Source organism: Aspergillus aculeatus (genome assembly GCF_001890905.1).
Source record: "Aspergillus aculeatus ATCC 16872 unplaced genomic scaffold ASPACscaffold_3, whole genome shotgun sequence".
NCBI classification, from domain to species: Eukaryota; Fungi; Ascomycota; class Eurotiomycetes; order Eurotiales; family Aspergillaceae; genus Aspergillus; species Aspergillus aculeatus.
This window is the reverse complement of record NW_017962978.1, coordinates 1,630,812-1,653,708: the sequence shown is the minus strand read 5'-3', so window position 1 is coordinate 1,653,708 and position 22,897 is coordinate 1,630,812. Positions and strand designations below refer to the sequence as shown.

The 22,897-nt window shown below is 51.8% G+C and overlaps 6 protein-coding genes across 6 annotated transcripts; 2 read left to right on the top strand and 4 right to left on the bottom strand.

Annotated features, from left to right (window-relative positions):
* Positions 1–30: 30 nt before the first annotated feature.
* Positions 31–2,461, bottom strand: ASPACDRAFT_76158 (putative sugar transporter). The gene is made up of 6 exons (XM_020204654.1): positions 2,159–2,461; positions 1,956–2,055; positions 1,885–1,897; positions 1,615–1,832; positions 976–1,559; positions 31–920 (listed from the first exon to the last, which is right to left on the bottom strand). Exons 1-6 carry the CDS (start codon positions 2,439–2,441, stop codon positions 355–357), a joined length of 1,764 nt encoding a protein of 587 aa, XP_020059425.1. The 5' UTR covers positions 2,442–2,461; the 3' UTR covers positions 31–354.
* A 4,864-nt stretch (positions 2,462–7,325) lies between these two features.
* On the bottom strand, positions 7,326–9,123 carry sxa2 (putative pheromone processing carboxypeptidase (Sxa2); the record flags this gene model as incomplete). Its single annotated transcript, XM_020203307.1, has 5 exons — positions 7,326–8,197; positions 8,256–8,482; positions 8,540–8,640; positions 8,696–8,877; positions 8,928–9,123. 5 exons carry the CDS (start codon positions 9,121–9,123, stop codon positions 7,326–7,328), a joined length of 1,578 nt encoding a protein of 525 aa, XP_020059424.1.
* Positions 9,124–10,999: 1,876 nt separating this feature from the next.
* On the bottom strand, positions 11,000–12,172 carry ASPACDRAFT_23720 (acyl-CoA desaturase; the record flags this gene model as incomplete). Its single annotated transcript, XM_020199218.1, has 4 exons — positions 11,000–11,203; positions 11,281–11,367; positions 11,409–11,841; positions 11,931–12,172. 4 exons carry the CDS (start codon positions 12,170–12,172, stop codon positions 11,000–11,002), a joined length of 966 nt encoding a protein of 321 aa, XP_020059423.1.
* A 1,075-nt stretch (positions 12,173–13,247) lies between these two features.
* ASPACDRAFT_76156 (MCT family MFS transporter) lies at positions 13,248–15,488 on the top strand. Its single transcript, XM_020204653.1, has 2 exons — positions 13,248–14,789; positions 14,849–15,488. Exons 1-2 carry the CDS (start codon positions 13,480–13,482, stop codon positions 15,012–15,014), a joined length of 1,476 nt encoding a protein of 491 aa, XP_020059422.1. The 5' UTR covers positions 13,248–13,479; the 3' UTR covers positions 15,015–15,488.
* Positions 15,447–17,219, top strand: ASPACDRAFT_40400 (uncharacterized protein; the record flags this gene model as incomplete). Its single annotated transcript, XM_020200746.1, has 1 exon — positions 15,447–17,219. The coding sequence occupies one exon, from the start codon at positions 15,447–15,449 to the stop codon at positions 17,217–17,219; it is 1,773 nt and encodes a 590-aa protein (XP_020059421.1).
* A 1,346-nt stretch (positions 17,220–18,565) lies between these two features.
* Positions 18,566–22,660, bottom strand: tcsC (putative two-component osmosensing histidine kinase (Bos1); the record flags this gene model as incomplete). The annotated part of the gene is made up of 2 exons (XM_020200745.1): positions 18,566–18,592; positions 18,644–22,660. The coding sequence occupies 2 exons, from the start codon at positions 22,658–22,660 to the stop codon at positions 18,566–18,568; spliced, it is 4,044 nt and encodes a 1,347-aa protein (XP_020059420.1).
* Positions 22,661–22,897: the final 237 nt, after the last annotated feature.

Below are 22,897 nucleotides of genomic sequence, written 5' to 3'. Positions count from 1 at the left end.
AACGTAAGAATGCCATTTTAGGGTTGGGGGGGTTTCTGTATTCTATCATGATTCTATACACAAAAGTCTAAAGTATGTATAAGCGGAGCCTTCGCTCCATCCATCAGACATCATAATCACAGGGAAAAATAAAAAACATCCAACCGATGCATGCGAACCCATACCTCACCTTTGTGCACGGATCACAAAACATCGCCCAAGAAACCAACAAAAACAAATCGTACAAAAATGGTATCAATCATGAGTCAGATCAATGCTGCATCGTCAACAAACACAGGGTTATAAACATGAGGACATGAGGTTCCCATCGAGAAGGCACGGGTGACGCCGTTTTCCTTTTTCAGGGTGGGTTTTCTACATGACTTGCCGGCCCATAGTCTCGATGGGCAGCAGGCACATGGCAAGGAACGCAGCCAGAATCAATGCACCCGATGCGTAGATGGGGGCATCAGGGCTGGCGGAACCGCCGTAAATGGCGACCAGGGGAGCACAGAGACCGGCAATCCGGTTGAGACAGGAGGAGATACCCGTGGCAGTGCCGCGGTTGGGGGCCGGGAAGACCTCCGGAGTGTACGCGTACAAAACACCGTACATGATGTTCTGGAAGAATGCCTCCAGACAGGAGCAGACGAGCTGGACGTTCGAGTCGGTGGAGGCAGTGAAACAGAAGAGCAGGACGCCGGTGATCAGAGTCGCGATGCACATCGTTCCTTTGCGACCGACGTACTTGATCTCCACGGTATAGCAGGCTAGAATGGAACCAGGGACGCCGACAACGGACGTGATGGCGTAGTTCCGATAAGCGATGTAAGTGGAGCTGGAGCCATCACTTCCATTGTTGGCCAGATACTGGGGAAGGAAGGCATTGAAGAGGGGATAGCCCATTCCAATGGTAGTCCAGCAGAACCAGAGCAGAATAGCTAAGGCGAAATGTTAGCAAGCACACGAGCTACACTTGAAATGGCTAATACGTACTGCTCATAGCAAGCTTCTTTGTGGCAAAGAGCGGGGCAATGTGGTCGAAAGAGAACTTGGAAAGATATCTCTTCACGATCTCGGTTGAGCTGAGCTTCTCCTTCTGAGCCTCCTGTTGATAACCGCCGATCTCGTTCAGGATTTCCTCGGTGAGCCACGTCTTGGTCTTGTTCTTGTGAGCAATGCCGTAGACAGAAGCAACGGCGTCAGCCTGGCGACCACGGCCCAGCAGGAACTTGGGCGATTCGTAGAGGTGGAAGAGGAAGAAACGGCAGATAAACATGAGGAAGGTCAAGCCACCAATGGTGAAGACGAAGTATCTCCAGCCCATGTTGTCCTGCTTGCTGCAGCAAGCGACCCCACTTGCGACGTCACCGCACGAAGGAAGACCGCTGTCACAGCTGAAGTTGGGAATCAAAGCCCAGGCGAGCAGACTGGAGATCAGCTGACCGACAGGCCACCAGACACTCAGCATGGTCAACATGTTTCCGGAAGCAAAAGGCAAGAATTCCAAAAATAAAGCTCCATCGACGGGTAGGTTACCACCAACACCAAGACCCAAGCAAGAATAGAGGGCACAAGTCCTGAACGATTAGCATCAATCGTTGATTATCTTTAGACATGAAAGCCATAACATACCCAATCCAGTTCGGACCGCCACCAGCGGCCACACCAAAGACACTGCACAAGAAAAGCGTCGTGTTGAAGGCGAGACGGCGTCCAACTATATCAGAAGCGATACCCCAGAATGAAGCACCAATGCACAGACCCAAGAACAGAGCACAGGTGGTGAATCGCACCCGCGTGGAGGAAACTCCAAATTCCTCCGCAATCGGTGTTAGGGTTAGAGCAATGCCCTTGAAAGGTTAGTATGATAGACATTGGATGGTACCATCTTTGGTCTCTTACCTGTAACCAGAGACTAGCGGCCCGGCGTCAGCAACACGATCACTGCGAGAGGGAAGCGTTTTGCTACTTACTTGTCTGCAAGCCAACCGAAGCCGCACATAGCAAAAAGCTCCCACTGATACCGGCCCATGCCAATATCCTGGATGGCTCTGTTGATGACCTTTGCTTTGCCTGCATATATAATTTAGCTTTGCCTTCGCTCATCGACACGAATAAGAAGAATGATTGTTATGGAGCCACTTCTTAGCGCGAAGGATAATGCTATGTAACGTACGGTCATAGACAGAGTCCTGCCCCGTGGCAACCAGATCGGCCTCAATCTCAGCGCGGAGGGCTTCGATGGTCATATGATCGTAGTTGTGGAGGGATCCAAACCCAGCTTCCTCGGAGGGAGCTCTGTCAAGGCTCTTTTCATCAGTCTTGTCATCAGTATCGCCCGTTTGTTTGGCTGTCTGGGCGTCGGGTCTCGAGCGCATTGGGGCCTGATCGAGAGGGATCACGACCCCAGCGAAGTCGCTGTGGTCGTGGTTTTTGAAGGGGTTGATTCCGAAGGGCATTGTCGCTCGGGGAACGATGGTGCTTGGAATTCGGGTCAATTTCGAGGGTTAATGACCGGTTGTGGGACCGAGGAAGCGCTGTCGAGGGCTCGTCTACCGTGTAGAATGGGCTGCAGTCACCGAGGGCAGGGGAGAGATTCGTTCTACTTCTCAAGTCGCACAGGACGCAGGTGCTAGGCTGGGAATCGGGACGATAGAGCGCGAATGGGAAGAAGCTAACGAAGCGGATTGTCGCAAGGGTCAAGTGGGAGGCGCAATGGTATTGTTTGTGGCGCGAGGGACTGGGACACGCGGTAGTTGGCGCGAGGGAAATGATGGGGTCAGTCGGTCCTATGTCGCTGCCAGTGACGAAGAGTACAGCAGAACTGCTCAAGCGATGATTGAAAATGGCCAAGAAGAAGTAAATGGTATGTTGATAGCCCAGGGGGCGAGGAAATTGGAAAAACCGGTAGTCCAATGACCTGATATGACAGGACGAGAGAACCTGGGGGGAAAGGCTGAGGTCACAGACAGGGAGACTGAACCTCTTGGGGAGATTTGGGATGAGCGGGGAAAGCAGGTGAAATTGAAGCTTTCTGATGGCGATGAGACAATTACCGCAACAGTAGGCGGGCGTCTTCACTGCTGGTGCCGTGGTATAAATGGATGAAATAGGAAGGAAGGAGGGATGGGTGGGATTGCGGGGGAGGGGCGGAGAGGAAGGAGAGGAACCACTAGCAATGGAGGAAAGGTGGGAAAAGAGGAAGAGGAAGAGGAAGAGGAGGAGGAGAGAGGGTAGGGCCGTGAGGTGGTAGGGAAGAGAAAAAGAGAAAAGATTGCAGGGTACAGAGAATAATTCGCAGTCTATATACGGTTTGGGAGTCGAGGAAACAGCAACAGAGAAGGAGCAACGAGTGATGGCATTGTCCCTCATCTTGCTTCTACTTCTCTTCTTTCCCTACACTTTCTTTTTTTTTACGCTAGTACGCTATCGATAGGTAGAGAGACCATTGGACTGGAGGGGCAAAAGACAACAATGGGTCGTTATGCAGCCGATGAGCCAGTCAGCGTGGAGCAAGTCTGTCAGCATCAAGATTGCAAAAGGCAGAGAAAAGTTTTTCGGTGTCACCCAGGATTATCAGATTCTCTAGCATTGGCTGCTCAATTCCAGGCGACCAGCCGAAAATCTCTGTTGCAACAAGATCCTCTGAGCTTCTTTGAATAGCAGGCAGTGAGTAACAATAAAATCGGGCAGTTGCAAGGGATGGTGGTTGTTCACAAGCCACATTGAGGGATTGTACATACAGTAGTAGTAGCAGTAGTAGTAGTAATAGTAGTAGTAGCACATGCACTTGGTTAGTAGTGAAGGGTAGCCGGGAGCGGAGTGAATGGAGAATGGCGCGGAAGCTTTGATAGGCTCAGCCCAGATCACGCCGGCCGACGCCGACTCCTTTTTTGGTTGAATGCTCATTGGCCAAAAAGACGAAAGTGGTGTGGAGGTGGGGGCTTTTAGTGGACTTGGCATTGGGCTGGCTGCAGAACGGCCCGCTAAAAGCAGCACTGCAAAGGAATGGATGGAAAGGGAACAGGAACAATCAGACAGGACAGGAGAACTCCATTGATAATGAGTCGCCTCTTCCTTATCTTGCAGATTAGGTCACTGGGGTCCTATCAATGATGTTTGTACTAAAAGGGCAAGAACTGACAACATTGTACAGAAATAGTTATTACTTCCCTTCCTCTCCTTCATCCCACCATCATTATGCATCTTTTGAAAGTTCATGGTCAACTGGAGGAGGGTCCACGAACGGGAACAGCCACCCCATCATGGCGACCCATTCTTTGCCGTTGTGGCTCACTCCGCTGGCTCACAATGTTTCCTGGAGCCTGGCGTCGCAACTGAAATAATCGAACTGGGAAGCGACCTTAAGCTTCTTTGGGCGGCTGGCTGGGTCTCCTCCGACTCTCCGGCCATCCTCGGGCTCCGCCTCAGGGAAAGACGATCCACCACACGTTGAACATGCTCATGAATCGCTTGCATCGCTGATTCAGATTGTGCCAGGTTGCCAGCCCTGTGCCCATCGGGTCTTGGGTCTCGGGTCTCGTGATGACCATGAACGGGGTTCAGGCAGGGTTTACCGCATTTCTATCTTGCGATTGATCAACCAGCTGAAAGGAAAAGAGATGGGCCAGAAAAAAATCCCACGTGCCAAGATTGACCTGGCCTCTACGTCATCGAAGACACGGTGGCACTAATCCAGAACCGGTAATCACATGGAGGTAAAATTACCCCATCTGGTGACAGCGTCGGTACCGAAGCCCATGTCTCGAAAACATTCGGAAGGTGCCGCGAAATCGCTTGTCCAAATTCTACCGCTGCCCAAACTTCGTCGGCTCACGGTCTTTCGACGAGATTCGGTTGGGATCTAACTTCATGGCGGGGGCAATTGTCTTCTCGGAATTAGGATGGGAGGGGGTGGTTCGCATACTTGCTGTCAAGGTAACGAGGTAAGGAACAGCAGGCGTATCTGACAAGCAACTGAAGTGTGCACGATCTACAGGACACATGCGAACGACCACCCGCACCAACTGAGCTTTTTTAAGCCAAGAGTTCAGCGACGAGTCAACAATTTCAATTTGTCTGACCCTGTCGACACGAGGCTGGATTCCCAAGCAGGCTTAGGCTCGATGTTGATGCAGCCTTTCGTCATGGTCCGATTCGTCATGTCCGCATCCGTCTTGAGCCATGATGCCTCAGCCCGGAGCCTCCGCTACTACCCCTACCCTCAAGTCAATTGTCATAATGCACCAATCCTGCCCCACGACCGAACAGAGAAACAGAAGAGACGAGTCTGGACAATATTGCATAATGTCTTTGCTCCAGTCACTCCTGCAATCCGTTGAGTGAGCGACGGGAAACGTTGTCTCGCCCTGACCAATGACGGTACTTTTTCCGCCGAAGTGGCCCGGGACTCATTTACCCGTCCCGAATCCCAATGGTGATGGGGCCAAAGTCGAGCATCTCCTAGTCTAGTATGATTAGGGACCCCTTAGCCTGTTTCGCCATGGTCTTCTCTTCGACTTCGCTCGGCACTGCCATACCTTGGTCCCAGCCAATCCGGATGGAGCTTTCATTCTCAACCAGAAAGGACCGTCTTGGGGGGCAAAAGACATCCCGAGGTATGGGGTAAGATGTGTTCCCCCGACCTGTTAGCGTACTGATGTCGGACTAGGACACGAGTCGCAATCTGTTCGAGACTGCGACTTACGTTGTGCAATTTCGGCTCCCATGTGTTCTGTTTATTTCTCAGATGAACCGGGGTGAAGGGGGAAGAGAAGATTTGTCCCAGTCAGCTACATGAGCCCGAGCATAGTAACCGTAGACCACTATGAGTAGGTATACAGTAGCGAATCAGCTAGTTATCGTAAGCCACCGTCATTCAGTTTCAGCCTCTTTTCTTCCTCCAAGATTAGTCTCAATACATGAGTAAAAATCGGCCCAGATTTACCCTCCGAGATCTTTTCAGACCCTCAGCCGTCTCTACTGAATATAGGGATTCCCCCCCTTCCGCTAAGATCCACCTACCAATGGCATGATCCGCGCCAGGACTGTTCCGCCAACAATGAGTTGTATTCATGGTCTGATATGAGGGTCCCTATGCATAACAACGAAGAGAATTTTCAATCTCGCCATTATCCGTAAGATGAATAAGACTAGTCTGTATACGTTATGGAGCGACACTAAGGTAGTATGAGTAAAACAGCGCTAGTCGATTTCCAGTGCTGTGCTGGGCTACAGTATATAAGCAGAGCAGCGTAAGCACTTGCCACAAGCATAAGTCAGTGACTCGGTAGTTGATGCAGTGCACTGAGTACTTTGGCCCTGTACCTGTCAGACAACGTACATCGGGCACTGTACTTTACTGCGACTGTCAGACTTAGCCAACCACTTAGCTCACACCGTTGAATAGTTATCATCCATTACCATGTCCATCAACCATAGATTGCAATACAAAAACCCATTCCACATTATCGTCCATCACCATCACCATATTCATCAACACTACTATCTAGTAGGTACATGAGTACCTGCAAAGACAGCCAGTCAGCCACACGTCATTAACCAGCAACCCATAAGAAGCAAAGCCCAAACCCATCCAGGATGGACGGTACTTGCAGAACCAAAACCTCTGTGCTTAACCAGGCGGCCACAATGATCCGAAACTACAATAGCTATTCCTCGGGGCTTTACAAGGGCTAAGGTACTGCCCCCGGCACTTTTGTGGTAGGAGTGCGGTGCTGTGGCGTAGCTTCAACGTGATGCCGTGAGCTTCGCCAGGAATAGATTGCCTGTTTCGGTGGTGGTGGTAGTGGTGCTAGCTCGCTGTTGTTTAATACTGATTACGGATTATCGGTCTCGGGGCCTGTTCTCTGGGATGTGGCTGGATATTACTCCTTCTGGAAGATACATGGGCGATAGGGACTTAGGAGTGATACGGGCTTTTCCCTATTCGGGTTTCAATGTCAATATGATATCGCAGACGGGGTGTTGTTTACTGCTGGATCGGAGAGGGGTTCGTGGTCCCAAGTCGATTAAGCTTGTTTCACTGGGCAGGACTTTACTGTAGGGCAGGGGTCTGTCCGTGGGGAAATGGCTGCGCGTATGTGTTTCTTTACCTAAAGGGGTAAGTCGACGTATATCCCGAATGTTTGACCTAGCCTAGGCGCTTGGACTGGAGGGCTGTGACGGGATCGTCCCGGGAGGATGTGGACTTTTCTGGAAAAAAGATCCTTCTGGACGATATCAGATTCTCATTTGTTTTATCGTGTACATTGATGAGGTTCAGATCATATATATACTAGCTATACAGGATGGACTAGGGGTTCAAGTTTCCGGCGGATGCCTCACAGCTTATCGATTCTCCCTAACAGCCACTGCAGGTGTCGGTACGACACACGGGGCTGGTACTGCGGCTGCATGTGGCCGCTCTGGTAGGTCTCCGCCCACATCAGGCCGCGCTCGTAGTGCTGGATGCCCATGTCGCCCTGGCCGCCGGTGGCGCCGCCCAGGATGGGGTCCCACTGGAGGTCCGGGAGCTCGATGTTGATCGGGGTGGCGGGCTCGGTCTCGAAGCCCAGCTTGCCGTTCCAGGTCATGTTCTGGATGGACAGCAGGGTGCCCTGGGTGAGGATGACCATGTCGAAGTCGCCGTTGGCGATGAGCACGCGGTTGGTGGCCTCGATGACCTGCGGCAGGACGTGCTCGATCGGGTTGGCGGACAGGTCGCCCTCGCCCTCGGGGCCGCCCACGCCCACGAAGACGCTCTCGTTCGAGCACTCGGACCAGGTGATGTTGGCCGGGGCGTGCAGGGCGCGCTTCACGTCCGACCGGTCGAAGTACACCGTCGCCCCCGGCGGGGTGTACTCGACCTCGGTCGGGAAGCCCAGCACGTCCCAGACGATGGGGCAGTTCTCGTTGATCGCGTACGGGTTGAAGCAGGGGTTGTTGCCCAGGACCTCGTCGTTGATCAGGTCCCAGAGGTCACAGTCGCCCGAGTAGTTCATGCTCTTCGGGGGCTGCACCCCGCTGGCGGGGAAGGTGAGGTACTCGTCGATGAAGGCTTTGTAGCCGCACGACTCGTGGAGCTGCTCCAGCTCGGCAAGGAAACTGGCGTTGAAGTTGAAGAGGACCTTGTTGTCCTGAACGAAGGGCACGACCGGGGCGTCGGTCTGAACATAGTCGAACTGTCCGATGACAGGGTCGTAGGTCAATGCTCCTGCATTTGGGGTAATCAGTCAAACGGGTTCGTTCTCGAACTTCTTGGAGGCACTCACCCTTCAGGTCAAAGTACTCCGTGTTCTTCTCGTCCAGCATGGCAGCCGAGATATAAGGGACATAGCGGCCTGCATAGCTCTCGCCAGTCACGTAGATCTTGAAGTTTCTGATGCCGAAGGTCTGCTGCCAGTTCTTGAAGAACTTAATGAAGTCCTGTGCGATCTCCTCCTCCGACACTGCAGTCGGGGTGCCAACAGAGAAGCCCGTGCCGACAGGTTGGTCGACCCTAAACGGCTGGCTTAGCTCAGGTGCCTCTGGTGGGATATCAGAGATGGCAACTTACCACAGCACGTTAGTCAGGTTTACCCATGAGTATTGGTTCTCAACCGGCAAGTATGTTCCAGGCTGCCAAGTGAACCGTCCATTCTCTTGGAGAAAGCCCTCCTGTAAACGCATCAGTAGTGCATCTATGCAAACAATAATAAGGCCAGGAACTAACCAGAGACGAACACCCAGGGCCGCCATTCAACCAAATGGTGACCTCATCCACAGGCGCACCGACGGTAGGTTGGAAGACAAAGAAAAGTGCTCTTGACGGATCGTCCTTCTCGATGGGGATCAATCCAGAGTATGTCTCACCGATGTCGTAATGAACATCAGGGAGACTCTTCACACGGAAGGCTGAGACCCAAGTCAGCTCTGTTCTTTGATCATTGCGCCGGGCTCCATACCCTGCGTAGCGTTGTTGTAGAACCGATAGTCCTCAACAGGGGTCGAGTGAGACCTCTTCGCAAGCTCCGCTGCGCGCTTGGCCGGTTTGGCGTCGCGAGATCTTTGAGCGAACCGGCCAAGTTTACCAGCAGATGCATGGTCCGCGCATAATGAGGCGGCTAGGACAGCCGTTGACAGTAGACTACGGAACAGCATACTGGGTAGTGTAATGTGGGATGCAGCCTTGGGACAAAAACTTGCTCGGCTGTTCTTGAGTCTGAGCAAGAGAAAGAGGGGTATTTATGTCACTCAAGCTGTACTACCTATCAAGCAAGATAGGGTGATGAGCTATTTGATACGGTCATCGTGTGGAGCCATTTAGGTTCGGAGAAAGCTTCAATCGATGCCTTGACTTGAGAGGGCCGCATATGACCAAGTGGAGAAGCGTGGACAGACTAACTGGTTCTTCTGATAGCTTGCAAGACTTCTGGCAGGCAGAGGCAGAATGGGACCTTGCATGGTGCTCGGCTATCTCCTCACCGTTGCCGATTGTTTTCAGGCACCGGACCTTGCAGCGTCGGGGATATGTACTGCTTACGCCGTACCAAATTCTATCTCCGGGTTGGTTTGATTACACTAGGTGCAGTGGGCGATATGGGAAAGAAAGCATTCGATTGGCAAGGGTGCGGCTGGATCAGACGGTAGACACAGCGATGGACATGAAGACAGGATCAGGTAGCATTTGATGCTCAGTTCCGGCCGGAAGCGATAGGTCCCTAAGCTGTGGAGAATTCTCCGGGCTAATACACAAACGGGATTGTTGGCCGCTTAGTGCCGACAATGCTAGCGATCGTCAAGGAAGGTGATAACGTGATGGAATTTGCACAGATAAGACAATTAGAAAGACGAGCAGTCACTGGCTCAAACCTTGCTCTCCTCATTTTCCCAAGGCGGGATGATGTGATGGGTTCGTGGTTAATATCGCGGTGTCTCGCGAGTTACGGAGGAGGGACGGAGTACGACGGGGATAGTCTAGCCGCGATGGGAATGCCGACAACTGCACTGCAGTGGTTGGGCCGAGGACAAGCTTTCGCCGGGATCCGGCCTTCGTGTTTGCAGGAAAAAATAGCCGCTGTGTTTCCGGTCAAAACAAGCACTTTTTCCGCTACAATATACTCCAAGCTCTTGTCTTTTAAAGCGAATACGCGCGTTCTTCTGTTGCTATGGGTTGAAGTATACGATTGGATCTAGCAGTCGAGGCTTTGACTTCCGGCAGATATTCCTCAAAGGCTGCGGGTACCATCACGGTCAATATCAAGTTAAGCACTTTCATTGATCGCTGAATGGCGTGAACTCTCACTCAGTTGGCACTTCAGTGGTGCATCTCCAGCTCTAGATGAAGCACAGTTCACTTTGCCAAATGATTCCTAAAGGCAAAAATAAAACCCGCCTGCAAAAGTCCTTCTGTTGAGAACGTCGAAACCAGTTCTACCTACACAGCGGTACCCCAGATCGAAGTCAATAAAGCCGTCAGCATGTTTTTGTCAACGGACGAATGACGGATATTCCCAAGCAGAAATGTTTGCTCAGGTTTAACAACGTATACAAAGACATGAAGTTCTGGAACGAGCTCTACGGTATGACTTCAACTTCAAGCCTCAACTGGGTCTATGTGTCAGGACACCCAAAACTGATACACGCTCCATAAGAACCTGGCTCGACGGGTGGAATGAAAACCACAGGTCATCTACAATCATCATTAGGCTCCAGCACAATGTGTTAGACTGACCAGTCAAGAGACTTTCTAAGCAGAACAATCCCATGTTCGTCCAATTGCAATGATGTCCCTTAAGATCATCCCTCTTCCTCCTTCCCTTCCTCCTCACCAATACATACAAAGGGGCTGTACCTCAATTGGCAATGTCAAAATCCGCTTGTGCACATGCTCTGGCTAACATTCGAAAAAGCAGCTCCCTTCCCATGAGAATTTAACAGACGGTTCTTGTCGCGTCATGTGCAGAGCCGGAACAGCAATCACCACGTTTCCATTCCGCACATCTACGACAAATTGATTGCGGTCGACTACCTGCAGCTAATTCGGAGGAATACTGCATTTGAGAGTGGCTACCCTCTGATCAAGTCTCTTCTGCATCTGTTGCACACGGCCCATCTCAATCTCATTGGTGCGGAATCGCTTGAGGTTCGAGGCCAGACGGAACTTGGACCAGGTCCATATAGCCCATTTGGTGGGATCATACTGCCACCACTCAATGCCGTTGCGATAATCCGAGGGAAACTAGCAACCCAGAAGTTACTATCAACGATCCCTAAAAATCTCGAATTGGTATCCGGTCCTCAAGCGGATAGCTTTACCTCGTGGTGGAAGTTATGGTAGCCCTCACCAAGTGTGACCAACGCGGTAAAAATATGGTCGCGAGGCGAGTTCCTGTCGTCAAAGGGCTAGAGCTTGTCAGCAGATCAGGCTTCCTTCGCCAATGCACATGAGAACTGGCCTGATCTCCCAGCCAATGCGCCAATGAATTGACACAGAACGTCGCCTGCTGGAATAGGAACATCCTCAAGATGCCAGCATACACCAAGCCACCCTTCCAGTCACCCCACCCCAAGCCAGCCATGACCATCGGTAGGATCAAACCAAAGCCAAGCACAAATCTGATATAATTGCGATGCTGCCAGATGACTACTGGATCTTCGTTCAAGTCAGAGTTATCTGGCCGACCACAGTGCTTGGGGTCCTGCTTCAGTATCATCCATAGCACATGGGAGTATAAGAGGCCCCTTCGGATATTGTAGGGGTCCTTCTCTGTGTCAGTCCATCTGTGATGGGCACGATGTTTCGCACTCCACCAGCGAATCGAGCCTTGCACGGCGCCTCCACCGGCACAGGCCAGGAAAATTCTGAGCGGTAGGCCGCTTGAAGATGGAATGCCCGTCAACAGTCATGCTCATATGTACAAATTGCCGGAGCTCTGGAGCCAGTTCATACACAGAGAAGAACTCACGCTTCGTAGGTTCTATGTGACCAAAGCCGATGATAGCCCGCGGTAATACCCAGCGCAGTCCAAATATAGTAGAGCACAGCCCAGATGGCAGTCGGTCGTCGCAAGGGTGTGGAGACAGCGGCAATGCAGCCAAATAACGGTATTATAATGATAAAAGTCGTGTTAAACCAAGCAATATGGCGGTGCCAGTTGCGGAGTGTAACTGGTTGCTCGCTGATGTGCGGTCCTGGAATGTCTGGCATGATACCAGCCATCGTGGGGTGCGATACTACAAATATGGGTGATTCAGGTATACACAGTGTGTGAAAGAACATCGTAAAGGGTTCGAATGCGAAAAAGCCTGCCTTGATACTACAGGGACATCATCCCACTCGAACATGTTGAACAGTTGGGGATGTGCTACTTCCGGAGCCGAGATGCCCAAACGTTGAACAGGGCAATGGTGGTGACTGACAGCCATACGTGAGCAGTCACACAGCATGGGGCTTCATTTCCTTCTGTATCGAGTGTTAGTATGTGGCGCCTACTCCTACGGCTACTTGCACATCCTTCACCTCCTCTGTTGTGCAATACTAGCATCCTGGTCCAATCTTTGCACGTTGATGAGCCTATGGTGGTCGGTGACAGGGCTCGTACAGCAACCTGAACAAGGGAAAGAGAATATGAAACAAACTGCATGATAAGACAGACTACTTACCTTGGAGTAACAGCAGCACAGGCTCAGGGCTTGAAGCACCCCTGCCCAAAAAGGCCAGTGTTAGGACCCTACCTTACGTAATGTCCTCAGGTTCAAGGCTCCCTCAGTTTCGATCTTAGAACCTCCACCGCTCCTCTGCCTCCCTTCCATCTCTTCTTCTCCTTTGTCTGTCTTCTGAGTTTCTAAGTATGAGTCACAAGCCTGTTTGGTTGCTGACTCCAGGATACAGTTCATCTTCGATCTCCTCTTTCTCGTTCCACCTTCCCAATGGCGTTTAGCGTATGTTCTGCCTCGCCAAGAGAGCAGACACAGCCAGACCCTGAACTCTTACAAACCGACTCGACAGGGTCATTGGCCTCGCTTCTCAGCGGTCTATCACCATGATACATGATTTGTGGTCAGTCTGAGACTCTGAAGTTGTGGAGTAATTGCTCATAGTAAGTGCAGTATGAGAGAAGAAGCAGAGAGGCCCAAGCAAACAACCTTCTCCCCACTGTGGAGCACTGGATACCACCCACTAATCGGTTGTCCGGCTAGCTTAGTATCCAATATCCATCCACACCTTTTCTCTTCCCACTTTTTTTTTCTTCTTTTGCCGCCATGCTTTCCCAGGGTACCTGGTTGTTTCGTTCGGGCATATTTGCTTACACCTGAAGACTGGTGGCAGACTGTCCTGTGGAGGGTTGCTTTTTCCTTGTAGAACTTCTACTTAATTCCTGGTGCCTTCCATCTGCCCTTTCCCCGCTGTATCTCTTTCAACTTTTATACTGGCCGTTTGAAAACACGGGAACGAAATAAGCTTCCCCCTCTGAATCGTCTGTGGTCCACCTTGCCGCCGGTACCGCAATTGATATGGCGACGAACTTCGAGTCCTCGGACAATGCGCGCGTCGAGTCAACTGCACACACCACGCAGCGCAATGACTTGAGTGAAACGACAACCCCAGCATTTGAGGAGAAACAACCGGACACCCTAATCAACGATGGCCTCCCACAAGGTGCACCAACGTCGCTCAAAGGCGGTCTATACAGGCCTTCAACTGGCGAATTTCCTTCGGACGATTCAGCGCATAGTGTCCCAGTGACTGTCGGAACGACTGATGCCGATGGCAACACCTATCCTGAAGGTGGACTAGAAGCCTGGCTGGTAGTCTTTGGGAGCTTCATGGGCCTCGTTGGCTCTCTTGGTCTAGTGAATACCATCGGTACTTTACAGGCGTACATTGAGAGCCACCAACTGAAGGACTACAGCTCTGGCAACATCGGGTGGATCTTTGGCGTCTACGCATTCCTGACCTTCTTCTGCGGCATCCAGATAGGCCCTATCTTCGATGCTAAAGGACCCCGGTTTCTTGTCTGCGCCGGAGCTGTGCTGATCATGGCGATGATGATCGCCTTGGGGTTTTGCACACAGTACTGGCACTTCATGCTAGTAATAGGTGTCGCAGGGGGTATCGGGGCCTCGTTGCTGTTTACGCCAGCAATTTCTGCCATCGGACACTTTTTCAACGAGAAGCGCGGAATCGCGACGGGCATCGCCGCAACGGGTGGCTCCGTTGGTGGCGTCATTTTCCCCCTGGCACTGGAAGCTCTATTCCCCAAAATAGGGTGGGCATGGGCAACTCGAGTCATTGCTCTCATTTGTCTCGTCACGCTGCTAGCAGCATGCCTGCTCATCAAATCCCGGTTGCCCAAGAAACCGGCTTCGAAAGAAAACGTTCTTCCCGACTTCCGTATCTTTCGGGATCCTGTATTCACTCTCACAACCCTGGGGATCTTCTTTATCGAATGGGGTCTTTTCGTCCCAATCAGTTATATCTCCTCCTACGCACTGGATAATGGCGTGTCGACAAAATTGTCGTACCAGATGCTCGCGATCTTGAACGCTGGTTCGTTCTTCGGACGAGGTATTCCTGGCTTTGTCGCTGATTATCTGGGCCGCTTCAATACTCTCATCGTCACTGTTGCCTTGTGTCTTGTATGCAACGCATGCCTCTGGCTTCCAGCGAGCAACAGTGTCCCGGTTATGATTGTGTACTGTGTCATTTTTGGATTTGCAAGCGGCAGTAACATCAGTCTTACGCCAGTCTGTATCTCTCAGCTCTGCAAGATTGAGAATTACGGCAGATACTATGCCACAGCGTACACGATCGTCAGTTTTGGGTAAGGCGATTCCCCACTGTCTAATAAGGATTTTGCAGGGCTAATGACGAGAATTCCAGAACCCTTACTGGCATGCCTATCGCTGGTGTGATTCTTTCCCGGTGCAATGGGAAATACTGGGGTCTCATCACCTTTACAATCTGCTGCTATGCCCTTGGTCTTGTTTGCGTTACTGCAGCCAAGTTGGTCCGTGTCGGCTGGCGCCAGGCTTTCGTGATCTACTAAACTATGACATAGATGGGTATCAATCTTACTTCCCAGTCTAATAAATAATATCATTTTTGGAGGCTTTGAGCCACATCGCAGAAACAATAGGTATAGATATGCATGCAGCTGTCCATTCGCGATACCATGAGGCGAGCCGGACGTCTATTTGCGGACTTCACTTCCGACGAGGTCTGCCCAACAAACCTACGGCGGCCAGCCATCACACATGCCTGTTGTCATGATGAGCAATTTAAGCTCATTGGATTTTTAATCTGAGGGGTTGGAAGGAAATTACACATCGCTTCCCGGATTACATATAGACAAAGTCATCAGAGTTCCTATATATGCCACTGATTCCATGACATGAGACGGTCTGGCCTGCCAGCCTTGCTTCACGTTTTGCCCTCGGTAAACATCCTTTGGAAAGATCAACATTATTGCCAGCCTACGATGCCCTCCTCCAAGCAGATTCTAGCAGTGGTCTTGACCTTCTGGGCTCTTGGCCCCCGCGTAGCAGCTGTTCCTCAGTATCCAGGAATCCTTGCAGGAAATCCTGGGTCTCTCTCCACAACAGGAACCAAATCTTCCAGTTCTGTGTCTGCATCTCAAGGAGGGAACTCCACCTCGAGCACGCCCGTTTCCTCTTCTGAAAGTGTCGTGCATCCATCTCACTCAGCCACACCGAGTGCCATACCTGCATATGGAGACGGAGACCATGAAGATGCTCGTCCAATCCACCCATTCCCCCCAGTTATCTCACTGACGGCTACACTCACGTCGTCCGAGACTGTTCACATCCCCCTTGGAGTGGTGCCTTCCGCCTCTGAGCCTGTTATACCTCCACCACACCCATTCCCCTCCGTGCCTCACGACGGCGTCCCGGAAACACCTACACCTCATGACGGTACTCCCGAGCATATCCCACGTCCTCCTCTCTCCAGCAGCAGCAGTATTCACGTTACCTCGTCAGGAGGCGTCGTGCACCCCACTCACTCCCTCCCGGTTTCAGAGCCTAGCAAGATTGCATCTCCCGATAGCAGTTCGGCGAAGATCCTGCCCGAGCCCACGCCTTGGCCGAAAGAAAGCGAGCCTGCATGCCCATCTGTGCAGTGTCCACCCTGTCCCTCAGTCCACACGGTCACAGTAACCGTGAGCGGCTCCAGCTCCAGCTCCAGCAGCAGCAGCAGCAGCAGCAGCAGCAGCCGAACTACAGTGCACATCCTCACCCCAAGACATGCATTAATCAACCACGGCAGCGGTGTCCTACCAGCCAGCTTCACTCGAAGCGCGACTCCAAGCGCGGCTCCCAACACCTACCACGACGAAGTGGAGGCCGAAGAGGAGGAGGAAGAGGAAGAAGAAGACATCCTGATCTGCGTTCTCCCCGAAGACCTCCCCATCTGTATCCCGGCATCCTCCTCCACTGCGCCAGTACAGCCCCCGCCGAGCAGCGGGATAATCTCCATCCTCTCCATCGCAAGCCAAGGCATTATCCCTGGGTTCCATCCCAGCCCTGGTGTCACAAGTGGTGGCGGCGGTATCGAAACAAAAACCCCGCGACCAACACGCACAATCACCACACGCACGCGCACTCGCACTCGCACTCGCACTCGCAGCCGCACCATTCGACCGTCACGGACAACCCTATCGAAGATCCCATCATCCAGCAGCAGCAGCAGCAGCAGCAGCATCATCCCCATCCATGCATTTCCCATCCCGGGCCCCGGTTCCGCGCCAATCCCTACCTCCCTTCCCCGTCCACCACCCGCAACCTTCCCGATTCCCACCTCCTTCCCCATCCCCCCTACTTCTCTCCCTTTCCTTCACCCTCCACTTCCCACAACAATGCCCATCCCCTTCCCCATGCCCCATTTCCCACCCGAAATCGAGCAAGACGAAGAAGAAGAGCCATCTGAGTCGTCATCACATGCACCACCGCATCCCCCGGCCCCTCCTCCTTCACCGTCCTCTTCTTCCACTCAAACGCCCACACACATCTCCTCCACCACCGTAACGGGATCATTCTTCGCCCCGTCACCTTCTTCTTCCCGGGCGTCACCATCATCATCGTCGTCGTCGTCGTCATCCCGTCCCTCACAGCCACCACCACACCCGCCTGCTCCAGCTCCAGCTCCAGCAGCACCAGCGGGACACCTAGCCGCACGCCACCACGAGTTCCGATTCCCCGTGATTCGGCGGGACCTTGGCGACGTCTTGGTATGATCTGATCTAATCACTTGAAAATCTTCGAAAGTCAAAAGGGCGGTGTGTGTTGGGTCCGTAGTATCGCTGGGGCTTGGGGGTAGCGAACAAACGCTCATTGGTGAATGATTATGATCATGTAATTCGCTTGATTTCCTCGTTTCCTCGTTTCCTCGTTTCTTCTCTTCTGATATTGCTACTATCTCTCTGTTTTCGAGTCTGGACTCGAATCTGATATCCTCTTCAATAATGGAGGGGTCGCGGTTATTTAAAAAAAAAAGTTGGCTCCTTCTTCAATGCACGTCACGCCACGCCAGGCTATAGCTAGCTCGTTCCTCGTCTTCCGGGTTGTAAGTTGGTGGTTTATGATATTTATGGTGCGTAGGTAGTGATATTCATAGTATTTCGTAGTCTCTATGGTGCTTGCGATACCCATGGTGCCTATGAAATCCATGTAATGATACACTTGTTCAGTCCAAATATAGATTGAGTATCTGACTCAAATCCTATCTCCTGATGGGGCTAGAAGCGAAGGGAAGTAATATAGGTTTAAATACAATACAGATTTTGAGAAGGAAGAATGGCACATCCCCAGATGTGAAAAATAGAGTAGACGGGAAAAAAAGGGCTAGAACATCAAGGGTGATGCCGGAAACACCTCAATATAATAAAGACTTAATCTGGTGGAAAGTGGAAAAGGTGGAGAGAAACATATGCAAGAGTAACAAAAAAGTTGCAACCAGTTACAGACATACAGGGAGATTTTTTGGTGGGTGTGGTTGCGGAGTCAAACTCATGCCAATCTTCATTCCATGCGAACATGTAGTATAGTTCAGGACAGAAATTGAAAAGAGCAGCCCGCGCCGCCTCTCCCTCCATCCCTTCTCGCTCCCACTAAGTCATAGAATAAAATTTCCATGCGCCACAAAACACCACACAGAGACACATGGGCCTTACAGGTCACAATCACAATCCGAGATCAGACAAAAGATATAGTATACGCGAAAACGTGTCAGATACAACGCATAAATGGCCAAGGCTAGAACTGTCGACAATGGTTACTCGCAACCAGACGTATGCAAAGATGGAGGATTCGACCGAGAAGCAGGAGACAGGGGAGGGGGAGACAATAGCGAGAGCTGGGTATGTTCAGTCGCACATGAAATTCAGTGAGTTAGGCTCCCAAAACTCACATGTGCAACTGAGATGATGCGATGGAGGAATGTTGAATGAAAGACGTAGAAGTCACTATGCCAGTGAACATTTCGTACAGGCGCGCAAAGGGATAGGGTATATGATTTGTATCGAAGCCACTCGAAAGATGAAAAAGGAAAAAACAAGCGGAATGGAAGAATCTTGAAATCGTCTCACGAGCTGTTGGACCGCAACAGTGCCTGTGTGCTTGGTCAGTATGAGCAAACTTTTATATGCCGTGAGCAACTTACCCTTTCCATGGTCAGGTCTTCCTTCTCCAGAGTCGGGCTTGCCAGACTACCACCGTTCATGGCGCCTGATGCGGTCAAGGCTCTCGCCTCCATACCTGGGCGCTGATGCTTGCCATCGGCGGGGCTGTGATGGACGGGATGCATCTCGCCGCTGCTGGAGATTCGCGATTCTTTGCTCTTTTCCAGAAGGGAACCACCTAGGGTAGCACACTTCAAGATGGTCTGCATCATTTGGTTCTGCTTCAGAGGCTTGGACAGATACTCATCCATCTGGGCTTGGATACACTTCTCTCGATCGCCCAGCATGGCGTGCGCCGTTAACGCGATGATAGGGGTTCGGCTGAGGCCGCTCTCCCTCTCGTACTCACGGATCTTTCCGGTGGCTTCAAATCCACCCATTACCGGCATCTGCACATCCATCAAGATGACATCGTAGCGACGCTGCTTCACGGCTTCGACGGCCTCGAGACCGTTACTGACAACAGACACGTTGTGGTTGTGCTTCTCCAAAATCTTGACGGCCAATTTCTGATTGACATCGTTGTCTTCCGCCAGGAGAATGTCAAACGAGCGAGAATGGTCGGTCGTGATGGGCGTGGAACGGCCCTCCAGAGCAGGCAGCATACCATTGCCGAGATCAATTGGTTGACATGGCGTCGTCATGTATGAGCTGATACCGAGGTCAAGGGCGGACTTCAAGCTGACACACACCAAGGGGCAGACGAGGACAATAGGGACATATTTGAAGTCATCGAATGTCCGCAGCAGTCGGGCAGTCGCTACAGAGTCCACGATAATCACATCGTAAGCATGGCCGGACTCCTTGCCAGAGGGATCTTGGATTTCCGGTGGCGGTACGTGGTCCTCATTGCGCACAACAATAGGCTCTAAGTCGATCTGCTTGAGCATCTTCGTAACATTCTCGGCCTGACCACCGTTCTCTCCCTTGTCAATGAAGAGGACCCGATGGTGCTTGTACGGCATGAGTTGCGACGCAATGACACTCAAAGACTGATCGGCTAATTTCACGACGCAGGTGAAATGGAATGTACTGCCGTGACCATACTCGGACGTGACCCAAACATCACCACCCATCAAGTTCACCAAGCGCTTTGAGATGGACAATCCAAGACCAGTTCCACCGAATCTCCGCGTTGTCGAGCCATCCGCTTGCTGGAAAGTGTCGAAGATGAGATCCAGCTTGTCCTCCTCAATACCGATTCCTGTATCGGATACTGAGAACTCAAAGGCATACTCGTCGGCTGCACATTGCTCTCTATCGGATTTGCAGATGGTGAGTTTCACCTCACCATGCTCAGTGAACTTGATTGCATTGCCGACCAAGTTCAAGATAATCTGGCGCAGGCGGAAAGGATCACCGATGACATAGTCAGGAACAGTGTTGTCGACCTGGTACGTGAGACTGAGGAATTTCTCATTGGCCTTCACCGCTAAAGTCTTAAGAGCATTGAAGACGGTTCCCCTCACAGTGAATGGAATGCTTTCAATGACCATGCGGTTCGCCTCGATCTTCGAGATATCGAGTATGTCGTCAATGATGGTCAGTAAACTGTTGGCAAGATTGTGTACAACATTCAGCATCTCGCGGGTATAAGGCTTGAGGTCGTCCGTATCCAGCGTCAACTGCGTCATACCGATGATACCGTTCATGGGAGTCCGGATCTCGTGACTCATATTTGCCAGGAACTCAGACTTGGTGCGGTTGGCCAATTCGGCCGCCTCCCTAGCAGCCGTGTTACGCTGAATACTGTCCCGGAGATTGGAGACCATCTTGTTGATCTTGCGCTTCAACTCGTCCATCTCACCGGAAGCGTTGACCGTGATAAGCTTGGTGAAATCTCCGTCGGTTGCAGCATCGGTGATCTCACCAAAAGCACGCACTTGAGAGGTCAAGTTCTCTGCCATGGTATTCACGTCCTCCGTGATCTCCTTCCAGGTACCAGCGATTCCTTCCACATTAGCTTGACCACCCATCTTTCCGTCGACCCCGACATCGCGTGCGACCTTCTTCAGCTCGGTTGCGAATTTAGCCAGTCGGTCCACCATGTGATTGATGGTAACTTTCAGCGTCAGAATTTCTCCCTGGGCATGCACCTCAATTTTCTTGCTAAGATCACCCTTGGCAATAGCTTGTGTCACGTCCGAGATACTTCGCACCTGGGAGGTCAAATTCTGGGCCATGGTGTTTACGTTGTCGGTGAGATCCTTCCACTTTCCTTCGACATTATCGACCTTGGCCTGGCCACCCAAGGTACCGTCTGTGCCGACTTCGCGAGCGACCTTGCTAACTTCAAAAGCGAAGGTGTTCAGCCGGTCCACCATGCCGTTGATCGTGCTCTTCAGATCGAGTATTTCACCCTGGACGTTGGCAGTAACCTTCTTGGTCAAATCACCCTTGGCGACAGCAGTGGTGACGTCTGCGATTTCTCTGACCTGGGTCGTCAAATTGTTGGCCATGCGGTTGACATTCTCCGTCAGATCCTTCCATGTACCCTCCACATCATTGACGGTTGCTTGACCACCGAGAACACCATCTGTACCGACCTCCTTCGCGATCTTAGTGACTTCCTGGGCGAACTGCCGCAATTGGTCCACCATGGAATTTATAATGTTTTTCAACTCCGCGATTTCTCCTTTGCAGTTGGCCTGGACCTTCTGCGTCAAATCACCCTTTGCGACCGCCTTGGTGACTGTTGCAATGTCACGCACTTGCGTAGTCAAATTGTTTGCCATGGCGTTAACGTTCACCGTGAGTTCGTTCCACATGCCTTGTACCCCTTCAATCTGAGCCTGTCCACCAAGAACACCTTCTGTACCGACATCACGCGCGACCCGCGTGACTTCCGTGGCGAATGTCCGAAGTTGGTCAACCATAGTATTGATCGTCTGTTGAAGTTCCAGAATTTCACCTTGCGCCCGACTTTCAATCTTCTGACTCAAGTCTCCGTGGGCGACTGCCGTGGTGACTGCGGCAATTTCACGGACCTGGTCAGTGAGATTCTTGGCCATTATGTTGACGTTCTCGGTCAATTCCTTCCAGATACCATGCACCCCTGTGATCTGCGCCTGGCCGCCGAGGATACCTTCCGTACCGACCTCGCGTGCGACTCGGGACACTTCGCTACCAAAGACTTGCAACTGGTCCATCATAGTGTTTATCGTACGTTTGAAGGTGGCGATTTCAGGGTCCATTTCCAAGGGGTGGATCTGCACCTTCATCGACAGGTCACCATTGGCAACCTGCGTGATGATCCCGCCAATTTCCCGTAATGCTTTCTGGAAAGCCTCGTTGGCCTGTTGGTGCTTACGTAGCTCTCGCTCCAATAGCACGACATCTTCGTTTTCCACCTTGGTGAGAGCCCTGCGAGTCTGTTCCTCCTGCTGCTGTAACTCGTCCCGAACTTGAGCGATGATGTCCTTCTGGAAGCTTATTTCCTCCGCCTGTTTCTGCACATGATTTCGTAAGTAACTGATATCCTCCTCGCGTACTAGACGTGTCCTTGAGCCCAGATCCTCGTCCTCATCGCTGTCCTCATCATCGATGTCTTCCTCCGCTTCACCATCTTCCGGTCCGGGAGCTGATCGCCTTGATCCATGGGAGCGATGTGGGTTGTGTTGCTGTATAAGACAAGAAGAGTCAGAACCGTCAGAGGATGCCAAGCGTGGGAGGCCAAATGCCCAAGGGGTCTCGGGATCGGTCTCGCTAGGGACGAGGGTGGGCTGAAAGGCCTTGAGGGTGATTCCTGGGGGTGATCGATGACTGACAGATTGAAATTCCAGATGGTGAACCCGTCGGACCAAAGCCTCCAATTCCTGTTCGAATGCTACTTTTGCCGCGCTTTTTTCTCCTGGTAATTTGGCCACTTTCGAGTCGCAACCATTGGTAGATGAGGTGTGGGAGAATTCAAAGTCGAAGGGGGGAGCACCGGGAGATTCTCTGGCGAGCTCCCTGAGGATGGCAGTAGCGGCCGCGAGCGTCTCGTCTGCGCCAGCCATTATGCCTTAGGACTTCTCAGTCCGATGGGGACATATGTATAAGCGGCGAGAAGAGATTTTTTTTTGTTCCGGGAGGGGAGATCCGATGACGGGCTTAAGGACTGTGACACTGCATATGAGAAAGGGGGAATGAAAAAGATGGAGCAATTAAAAGGGAGTAACGGTGTGAATGTCAAAAGGATAAAGAAAGGGAGGGAAGAAGCCAAGGGCAGAATAATAGACAAGGCAAAGAAAGGG